A 12,136-nucleotide genomic window follows, 5' to 3' on the forward strand; every position below is an offset into this window, starting at 1 on the left:
TATATATGATCGATTCTGATAATATTCGAGGTTACGAAATTAAGGGCTTAACATTGACTCAAAAACGTTGTAATAACTTGACCTGCCATAGAGCAAGGACAGACGCAGCAACCGCGACTGGTAGGTGGCCGGAACGTGGTAACAATTCGATTATCAGTGAAGCGCGCAATCTACAAGTATTTATCTCGATACAATTATTTTATTATTTGTTTGAGAGATATAACCACTTTACACGAAGAGTTTCCTAAGATCATTGTGCCTTGCAGTTAAAACTTACTTCATAATCCGCTTGTTTTAAATTGAAATAGAGGATGGAAATGTACGAGATTTATATTCATGTATAATTTGTGATCTATCAAAAAGAAAATGGCTTCCTAATTAACGTTGTAATGTAGAGAAAATCTCACATTTCTGCATCCATTCTGACATATAGACATAAATTCTAGACCTTTGTGGTTGCCTAGAAGATATCGCTCGAAAGCGCCATAGCCCTCCTTTGAATTAATTATGTCAATTGTATTATATTTCTGTATGCAACGAAGTGTTATTTAATAAAATAATAATTGTAGTTATTCTGTGCTTATTTATTGATTACTTATTAAAGTCCGTAATCCGTTCGTGGAGGTAGTGGTTTCATTCATGTTGTCATCGGTAAGTTAACATATCGCAATGTACCGGATACAATTACACCATATTAAAAGTCAGTAATCGATAGACTTCACAACACAAAAATATGTGCATATTTCATAATAATAACTATGTAAAATTTCACAATTGTGATTTTAAAAATTTGAAAACGGTGGATCGTACTCATTCAATAAATTAGTCACCTCCACGGAAATAGTGCCATATTATAAAAACATTAATGAATATCATGTCATGTAACTCACCGTTGATGCTGCACCTCAGAGGCGCGAGAGTACGTCACAGGCATCTTTCAGAAATTCACTAAAATATCAGCGTTTGTTTCAAGGGCGCAAAACGACCGCATCTCCTAAGCGTTTTTAGACGACAAAAAAAACTAGAGTTGAAACTATTTGAGCAAACTCGGGACAATGCCAATATCACGAGTTGCTTTTAGTACTATTTTTGTCCTATAGTAGCTTCCGTATCGATGAATTTTAAAGATGCTAGCCAACTTTAACACGTAATTAGTGGTATTCAATGTAGATCTACTAACATGCGATGCGTATTAGACAACTTAGGTCGATAGATGGCGGTGGTTTAAAAATCCTACATATATATGTTTGTTATATAATTATGACAACACTGAAAGTGTAGCGCGGCCACGGCTAGTCAGAACAGTTTCCGCGATATAATTTGTATTCCGCGCGAACATAGTTACCGACAGGACAGACGGCCAAAGGCCACACATTTCTTTAGGAAAAGAGATAAATTTTACTGTACAACTTTTTGATACATATGAATGATTTTGCGAATGCCTCTAGTCCTGGTGGCAAGGCGGTAAGCCTGGAAGATTTTAGACGCTGTTCTGTCAATCCACGTATATATATCTGCGTGTAATCAGGCGATGGAAGATCCTACTTAACATGAATAGAACAACGATCTATTTAAGGTACAACATTAACTCCAGAAAGGTTCTCACGGTTAAGTAAGAGTACGTGACATAAAAACTTACTAGTGTCGTTGAATTCGTCTTTCTTCTTTGTAATCTTCTGTCAGAGAGCTTTCTATATCTTCACTATCAAACTGAACGTGGCGGTCGATGTCCTTTGCGTATATTGAGCCGGAATCCGATAGAATACCTGACATCTGAAAATATGTCTTTTTAAATATATTTTCGTTTAACAAGGCCATGTTATGGTTAGTTTAATAAGCGGATAATAATACTTAAGACTAATCATAAATAAATTAATTTAAAAAATTACAATAATCAATGTTTTTAAATATAGAACAGCGCGAGTAAGGAGAGAAATATATTTTAGCTATATTACATTTAATGTTAGTTTATAATATAAATATAATAAAAATCTCGTGTCACAATGTTCGTTCCCATACTCCTCCGAAACGGTTCAACTGAAGCTTATGAATTTTTTTATGCACATTCGGTAAGTCTGGAAATCGGCTATTATCTATCATTCAAACCCCTAAGCGATAATGTGTGTCCACCCCAAAAAAAGCTTGATATTTTTTAGGCAATTTTTATGATTTTATTTCTTTATGATATATATACCCCAATATGATCAACTCCTACTTTTTATTATAATAGATAGTTTATTTTTATTGAACTAAAAAAAATATTCCTGGAAATAATATGCAAGGTAAAACGACGTTTGCCGGGTCAGCAAGTATAAATATAACGATACTTTATCGTACAATTTCTATCAAATGAGAACAACTTATAAGTATAATTACTTAAAAATAAATGAAATTTAAATTACAAGAAACAATTTCAGTAAAGATGCAGTGACTTTATGTTTAAATAATACATACACTTATTACACCATTAGCAGCTGAAATAAAAATATTATAACTATTGTTTCTGAAAAACACCGTCAATAGTCTTTTTTTCAAACGAATACAGCTTATAAAGTTTTAACTATAGTATTATTTTGTCTTTATAAAATTGTGTTTACGCTGTGAATTTATGTTGCAGAGTTAACATTTGCTATTTTACGTTCGGGCTGTATCCGAAAAACCACCGCACGTTTAAGAGTTAGTAACAAGCAATTTTAGTGAGAGTTGTGAGCTGAGTAAAAAGGCGTTCTGTTTGGAGACAGGTACTGAAATGGTAAAATACATAAAGCCTTTACGTCCTTGGACAACCAATCGATAATTTGTACATCTGTATAACTATCTAAATTGCCTTTGCGGCTTGATAACATGGATGTAACATGGAGGACCTAGACGGACGGACCTAGACTTGATTTTCGGCGTAACAATAATTGTTTGCGCGCTATATATCAGCGCTGAAACCGAACAAATTTCGACTCGAACTTACTTCACCCAGCTTTGCTCTTGTGAGGACGCGTAATTAACCTTTCGCTAGCGAGCTAATTACGTAGGCACGAGGGCTAATTCGTAAACACAACTTGCTGCTATTAAAAAAACAACCATCAGAAGGAAGTACTTAATCTAATTAATTGTTAAAAGTAAGTGCTTAAAAGTGCTTTTAAAAATGCAAATATAAATATGCGTGTGACATTTCTCCGTTCTAGGTTTCAAAATTGCATTACGGCGGAATGGCATGTAACCAGCTGATAGTATGAAGATATACCGCATATGCTTAGGAAGAAACAGGACCGATGAAAGAGATTTGCCTTTTCCATACCCATGAGTGCGTTGTACTTCATACGACCTCCGCGGCTTAAGTTCTGCATTCACTATACAAATATAGTCTAATAAAGTAAATATTAATTCAAAGCACATTACTATAACAATGCTTTTAGTCATTTGTGTTACTAGACCCCGCATCCAAAGTGAATCAGTAACCTAGTAACTAGTACAATGAAAATAAATAATTGGACAGAAGATATTAAGGTTTATTTAGTATTTGCATTGCATTGACGCTCTAACATGATACATATCTTGTACTACTACTAATTTTACCTACCTAACTATTTATCTTCTACATGGCAATTAACCTAAAAAGCTATACCTACATGAAATAAAAATCTGAGTACAACTAGAATAATGTTTTAAGAATTTTCTTGATTTTCTTAAGATGAAAATCCGATTTCCCTATCTAGAAACTAAAGGAAAATTAATTATAGCTTCCTCGAAGTAACCTAAAGTAAGGTATATTTTAATAAGATCACTAATTACTGATTCTTGGAACAGGCTGCATTTTGTTGAATCTAGAAATAAATATTGTATTAGGTTCTTACATAAATAATTGCCGTTTTGTCGTACTGACCACCTAGACCTCAAATCTCTCATCTTTGATTTGGAGTTCCAAATTCAATTTTACAGCTATTTACTTGTGCATTTGTTTTTCGGAAACCATTCATCACCACCATTTACCCAAATTTTTGTTTTTCTTTGCATCACTCTATAAAATGGAAAACATGAAATATCACGTTATGAACGAGTACATGTCCCACCGTGGTAGCAGTGCTGCAGAAACGGCTCGAAGGATTAGTGATGCGTATGGCGGCGGTGTCGCAAAAGTGACCTGCAGGACCTGCAGAACAAGCAGGAGACCAAAGCTGATAACGAAGAACTGAAGGTTATTGTGATCCATTGCAATCTACGTCTACGAATTGAGTGAAGCAAATCGACAATCGCGCTTCGACTGTTGCGCTACATTACCCAGCCGGCACAATAATGAAGGGATAAATCGAATCATTACCTGTGATGAAAAGTTGATCCTGTGCGACGTTGATCGAAAGCGCTTATTGCAATGGCTGAACCCAGCTGAACCAGCTAAACCGTGTCCCAAGCGTAAATTGACTCCGAAAAGAGAGCGTTTGATGGACTAGTGCCAGAATCGTTCACTATAGCTTTCTTAATTCTGGCCAGACGATTACGATGAATGTCTATTGTCAGCAACTGCAAACCATGATGGAAATGCTAGCTGCTAATACACCAAGACTGGTCAATCTCTCTAGGCCACTGCTGCTTCACGACAGCGGTAGTGGTCTACACACATACACAACTCTGGCTACCAAAATAGAGGAGCTTCAATTCGAATGTCTAAGACATTTACTATACTTCCCGGACCTTACTTTAACAGATTACCGTTTATTTCGAAATTTGGATAACTTCTTGCAAGGTAAAAAACTTCTGCTCTCAGTTGAAACCGTCTTCAAAGATTTTATTGATTTCTGACCGAATGTATATATTTTGTTCGTCCCATATAAAACGCTAATTTCATATATTATAAGATAATGAACGGGAAATAATCTTCTTATACTTATATTAATATTTGTCTTTTTAAACAAATTATTATTATATGATCATAGGCCAACGTAAGACTTTCAACAATGTAATTATAATAATAACAAATGTTTGGTTAACGCGAGATTTCCACTTAAATTAAAAAAATAAGTTTTTAACAAATATAAACACTAATTTAGATTATTTACTCAAAACTGTTTGTTTACATATATAACTATAAATAATACTTTAATACTACAACTAATACTTTAAATATACAAAAAATTATTATGATAATTAAATTTATATAAAACTCCGCCGCTTAGCTGGAGTATGAGAAAAACCTCTGTCGAGTCCACTTATTACTATCTAACAATTTACGTAGCGTACGCCAATAATCACTTTTCAGACAAATTTTATTGAATATTCTTTGAGTGACTATTATATGAGCTTTCATAAATACATTACTGAATAATATAGTGTAGGTGTAAGCTCAGAAGCAGCCATCTAACAGACACGATCTCATTGGACACAAATTCATCTGAGCAATTAAATTTCCAATATAAGCACGTAGGAGGAAATCCTATAATACCTTGTTGTACTTACTTGAGCCTCAGACACAGTAGTACTGCAATGGCGTGGACTACCCGGGGAGAGCTCAGAACTATTTTGAAAATCTGAAAACATAAGAATGTTAATATTTTTAAAAAGGAATTGTAAGTTAAAATTTCACTCTGCCTGTCTCCCTGATTAGGTATTAAATTTATACAATTATTCTTAGTACTCGTTGGTTTTCATACGACACATTTAACTGTAATATTAACACGGACTTGAACTAAATAAATATGAGTTTAAAGTGCTATTTTTTATTAATTTGTCATTTAATAATTCTATAACGGTATTTAGTCTAGCTAGCGTAAAAAAATATTAATGTAACAATCAATACGCTAGTAACTTCTATCTACCTACTTGCTTATAAAATAAATGTTCAAGGCAACAGGTGTAGATATCTGGGCTGTAGTGAAACCAATGTATAATAAGGAAGAAACATTTGAAACATTATCTTTATTTTGAGATTTCAATAATCATCATAATGAGAAAGGATTTTGCTTTCATGTAAAAATCATTTTCACCCTTAACTAAAACTAGTTGGAGGTTATGAGACTTACCTATGGAAACGTTTGGATATGATAATGTGTGCGGCAACGGGGCTGCGGCATCCCTAAGGGGTTCGGTATTTTGAAGATTTCTGATGGAGGTTCCTCCTCCCCAGAGCACGCGATCCATCTCTTCATCCAAGTGGATCTCATCTTCAGCTGCTTCCTGATGAAAAAAATAAAATATTTGTAAAAAACAATACTGATGTCCAAGGTTTTGTGGGACCAGACGGATTTTTTAGTCAAACTCCTCCGATAGGTCTTGACAATATATTGTCAATATATTCTTGTCTTGTATGTCTTGTATGTCTTATTGTCACAGAGCGGGTGATATCAATCAAAATTATCAAATTCTATGAATAAATAAACTATATGTTAGTTCATCAAAAATTACATTTTTGTCACACCGCGCGATGATATAATCAAATATGTCACGACGAGACAAGTCTACAAACATGCAATTAAAGTCGAAGCTTTAATGCCTGTATCACATTAAATGTACCTGGAACCCAAATACGCAAATATTTGAGCTTTGCCTATCTAACAATTATATAAAAGTATTGAAATCTTTTTCTTTTTATACTGTGGAATCATATTGCTCCTGCAGTAAAAGAAAATATCGTTAAACCAGCACTACTAAGAACCAGATCCTAATCGTCTATAAATAAAATACTAGGTAAATTATAAAAACAGCCGTATTAAGTCCTCTATTGATATTATATTTATATATTGATATATAAATATAATTAATACATTATATATCTGAAGAATGTTTCCGGTAACTCCAAATGAATGGCTCTAAGTAAGATTTTTGTACTAACTTTTTGATGTAAACATCCAAACAAATCACAACTTCTACATTCCATGTTTTTTATAAATCGCCACATGATCACCATACAAACACTTTTATATTAAGACTTTGATCCTTGCAGGCAAATCTTTTTCTTTTGGTGCGATTTGTGAATAACTTATCAGTAACGTGTTTAAAACGCCATAATTGGAGCGTGATTATTTAGAATTAAATATTTAATTATCAAGTTCATTATTTTACGTTACTTTTTTAGGACAATACTTTGTAACACAAAATCCATTTTCGCTAAGTAAATCGCATTGTATGTTTGAATATTGATATATTTAATGATGTCTACCTTTCAAACTTTTTTAAACCGTTTCTCGGTTGGATGAATTAACGTGATTTTAGCAGGTCGCTAAAGTCATGATAGAAAACGAGCCCGCAGGGTTTTTTATAGCGTTCGACGCGTTCGGTTTCAAATAAGTAAAAATGAAGGTTTGGCTTGGGTAATAAACTGTTTACAATATTAATTTTTTTTACATATCACCCACCCAAATTGATCCGGAATTTATATGTATAACCCATAAGTAGTAGCAGTAAATAGGACTACAATGTTAAACCTGTCTATCTGGGTCGATTCACGGACATCATAAGTCCTACAAAATCACTTTTCACTCATATCCGTTCAGTCTCGCTTCAGCTTTGAAAGGAAAGTTTCAAGCTAAATATTACAGTTCGCCCTTGAACTTTCCAAGCCATGTTTTAATAAAATGGAATCAATGAGTTTTGATTGCACTGATAATCTAATTAAAAATAACTAATGCAATTAAAAGTACTTCAATAATGGTATAATATATTATAGAAGATTTAAGAATTACGAAAATAATTATTTGATTGATTGACGTAAAAGGCATCAGTTATAAATTATTTCAGAAAGTATATATACCCAATATAAAAATTTGTTCGACGATGTAATCTCATAAAAAAACCTACATCATACTTTCTCACACCCATACCATTCACATCACCCTTTGTTGTCATTCTTTTCATGTTACTTTATTATTTCTATTTCAATAACTTTTTAAATTTCTGTTCTATTTGCCTTAAGTGGTTTCATTTACTTGCCATACTTACATATGTAGTGTTTAACGCTGTATAGACAATAAATAAATAAATGATAACACGCAACAGCTTACCGCTTCCGAATAGTTCGAAACAGTAGCCATTTAAAATATAGTAATTTAATAATAACATTTTATGGAGCACAAAACTGCAATTGGCAGATAATTTTATTACAATATATTTATTTTCCAGTTACAACGTTCAATTTATTTTAACACTCGTCGCCATCCGGCTTCACTTGCATCTAGTTTATTAAATTCAATTAGATATTCTAATTTACACTAACAAAAAATGTCCTTTATTGGTCCAGTTGATTGTCTTGTATTTAACAAAATTTAATGGTATTTAATTCTTATGAAATTTACTTAAAGATGAGAACGATAGACCTCAAAAGATAATCTATAGCTACATAATAATTGATTTATTTTCGAAGAATACGATTAGTTGTTACCAACGACACTTAATTTTTATATTGAATTTATCTGTTATATATATTTGATTTGGATAATTATTCTCATTAATGTTCAAAGTTCTACATTACCTGAAAAACCGTTGCCCACATAGAACAAATGGCAGACGAAACGTGGCATTAACATTTTAAATCAAAACAGACTTTTATAATGCAGATAGAACTGAATTTATATTTTTTATTGTTTCGATTTTTATTTCTAGCGATCCTAAAAGTCTACGAGACCATCTTCAACAGCTAACCGAGAAGAGACATGATCTTGGCCTAACACTGAATCCAACATAATCTATAATTTTGTCCAACCATGATATATATTATACATTAAAATCTCACAGATAGAAAAATATAGAATTACAAAATAAATAATTAAATGCAGTAAGTGTTTTTTATCGTCATAAATCTTCGTGAAAATTATAATAATAAGGGGGCAACGGCAAAATTAGACTGAATAAGGTATGTGCAAAAACTACATACCATAACTAAAACATGAAAAGAACAAAGCAAACAGAGAATTTAGCATAAACAAAAACAAAAATTCAACTGTTGTAATCAGAAAAAGAGTCCTAAGGTTAAACTAATGGTAAGTCCTCTAATAAAGAATAAAAATAAGTGAAGTAGAACATTTTAGAATGATATCGAAGAGAGCATACAAATGATAAAGAAAAAAGCTTTTAGGATAATATCAATCACGTTATAGGAAAAATATAATGACCCAAAGAAAACAAGTTATAATTTGTTATAATCAATGGTATATTTGCAGTAAAAAAATGGTTTCTTAATTGTTTATTGATGAATGTTGGAAATATAACATGTATAAAATATATATATATAAAATAGAACTTGTATAACACTGTAGGAAAAAATCTACGTAATGTTGATAAAATAATATACCATAAAACATTTGAGTATAAAATTACTTAAAATATTTATTTAATATTTTACCCTAAGTATTTAAAATCATTCATTTTTAAATTAAAATGAGCTGAACATTTATTATGGTACCTGTTGCTCCATTTGAAACACGAACGTTACACTGGGCAGTAAATAGAGGGCTTGTCTATTCCAACTACCACGGGGAACTAACGTATTTCTAGGTACGCTGCCGCAAAATGTATCGTCGAAATGATATTGCATTATGAACCAATAAATAAATGCTTTGCTAATGTTTTATCCCGATATAAAGGCATTGTGGATCATTTGCCTTCTAAATTAGTTTATATACTTACTAACTCTTTGGGTGTAAATTTCTCTTCGACATCTTTTCCTCCTTGCTTATTAGAAACGATCATTAGAAGCGCTATTGCATAGTAGCTAGTGCATTTGATTTAATTTTAGTTAAAACAAAATATTTTACGAGCCACAAGGTATCAACGTACCTAAAAAACTAAAATAAAGTTCGGCTTGCGGGTTGCGATAAAATAAATTTTAAAATTGGTTTTGTTTGTACCAATTTAACTGATTGATCGAGTGTTGGCCTAGTGGCTTGGCGCGTGACTCTCAACCCTAAGGTCGTGCTTTCTAATCACGGCTGTGCGACAATTGATTATTTTTTCGAACAATGTAACACTCGCATAACGAAGGAAAATATTATAGAGAAACAGTAGGCCATCAATGGATGCTTTTTAAGGCATCTATTAATGTATATCTATATTTATAGTTTAATTGTGAAATTGCCAACGCTTTTGGAAGTCATACTAGTTTTGTATTTAATTCTATTTAGTTATAATATTTGTAAATAATGGAAGATATCGATTAAAAATATGTTCATTATGTAGACTTCGATTTGCAAGGCAATGGCGACAATATATTGACTTTCGCAGTAAGAACCAATTGTTCAAAAATTATAGCCTACGTCGTAATGATTATTTTAAAAATACATATAAGATAGGGGAGAGAATTTAGATACTTATTTAGGATTAGAAATTATATTGTTAAAGACACAAATGACTAGGAAAAGGGTAATTTAGTTTTTGATATGTGAAGTGATATTGGTGAAATATAATATAAGGAAAATCTATAAAGATTTCGCCTATCTGAAAGAGACATTTCAGCTTAAATATAAAACCTTTGTAGTGATAAAATACGTGGGCCGAACCGGGAAATACATGCTTAAATCCGAAAACATAATAAGGTACTCTTACATAGAAAATTTACATATATAAAAATCAGGATTCAATAAACAAAATTATTGGACCATGGCCTCAGTGAAAAGAATATTAAGTAAAGGCAAAAAAGAGGATATTTTTAATACAATACAAAATAGTACAAGCAAGAAGTAGACGAAGTTCCCGTGAAGGAGACCACATTTATGACTTATCTAAAACATATTCATTGCAAATAATAAATGTTAATGTAATTAAAGCAAGACAAAATATGAGACATTCAATGTTTTAGAAATATAACTGTGAATTTATTTTTATTTTTCATTTAATAGCTATCAATAAAACGTTTTTTAATATTGTCCTAATCACTGTTTTCATGTTTTAATTGGTTTGATTTGTTCCATTAGTTTTATCTACATAACTATATGTGTTATGTATTTTTGCGCTTCTTGCTTACCTTACCTTATTTAATTTAAAAAAAATCTCACAATGTTTTTTTGTAAGAGATCGCTTGAAAGCGACAAAGCCGCCACTTGACCTCTTTTTCTATTAATTATGTCAATTGTATTACAATCAAAACCGTTTATATTGACCAAAATCAAAGGTCCCGGCTGAATTCTATTGTATTAGTTACTTAATAACAACGTCATCGACTGTTACGACTATCGGCTTTTAAGACCAAATACTCGTATAATTAGTCCCTTCGATGTCGTTATAACAGATTTTGTCTGTATATTTCTGTACATGCAAAGAAGTGTTGATAAATAAATAAGACTAATTTATGTAGATTCTTCTGTCACTGCAATTTTAACTTCATACTTAGAACTTTTTTTATGTAATAGGAGGGAAAAGGGCAGGCTCACCTGATGTTAAGTGAGACCACCCTGCCCATGGACACTAACATTGCTAGAAGGCTCGCAAGTGCGTTGCCAGCCTTTCAAGAATCGGTACGCTCTTTTCTTGAAGGTCCTTCAGTCGAACTGCTATAAATATACATATGTATGTAATTATATGTATAAAGAACCTTATCTCAAAAAAAATATATTTTCAAAACATAATTTGGATTTATCTAGTTGTTGTACTATTTAATTTTTAGGAGGGCTGAATATATCTTTCAAAATTTCTGTTCCAAATCGGTCAGGTCAATACTTTCTTTTGTTATTATTTAAAAATAATTAAATTATTTTTCGTAAATATTTAATGACGTAATCGGTTTTAATAACAGTTTTCTTACATCGTAAGCAAGCAAAAACATTGTGTGTCTCATATTTATTTACCGAATAATTTCGCATTGTATAAGTTTAATTCATTCGAACACTTTACTAGATTGTGACAAATGTAGGCATAAGACAGTTTGTGCAGATGAAATCTGTACACTTATTACGAGATTTATATTTAAGACTTCGTTACATTAGTCTTAAATAGTTCTTTGAGTCAATATATCCTATTTTTTTAATTGATTAATTAAAACTTAATAAGTTCTAGTACACAATGTTAACAGTACAGTACAGTAACAGTTATTATCAAAATAAACTTGCCGTTTAGTTTCATTTAAATAAATGTATCGTACTGACTAAATTTTGTACCTGGTTCTCTGTTACATTAAGGCTATATTAATATTTTTTATTAATTCTACGAAAAACTTTGTTTACAA

General features: G+C 31.7%; 1 protein-coding gene across 3 annotated transcripts in view; it reads right to left on the bottom strand.

Annotated features, from left to right (window-relative positions):
- Positions 1–12,136, bottom strand: part of LOC123718477 (anion exchange protein 2) — a 39,061-nt gene that overhangs the window by 14,933 nt on the left and 11,992 nt on the right. For 2 of the 3 annotated variants that reach the window (XM_045675009.1, XM_045675010.1), the window contains exons 2-4: positions 6,009–6,162; positions 5,446–5,516; positions 1,640–1,773 (exon numbers count right to left, since the gene is read on the bottom strand). In XM_045675009.1, the coding sequence (XP_045530965.1) occupies positions 1,640–1,773; positions 5,446–5,516; positions 6,009–6,162 (359 nt within the window). Of the gene's footprint in view, positions 1–890; positions 1,025–1,639; positions 1,774–5,445; positions 5,517–6,008; positions 6,163–12,136 lie in introns of those variants that run through there. The other variant, XM_045675011.1, reaches the window with a different exon arrangement.

The sequence above is a fragment of the Pieris brassicae genome, chromosome Z (assembly GCF_905147105.1).
Source record: "Pieris brassicae chromosome Z, ilPieBrab1.1, whole genome shotgun sequence".
NCBI classification, from domain to species: domain Eukaryota; kingdom Metazoa; phylum Arthropoda; class Insecta; order Lepidoptera; family Pieridae; genus Pieris; species Pieris brassicae.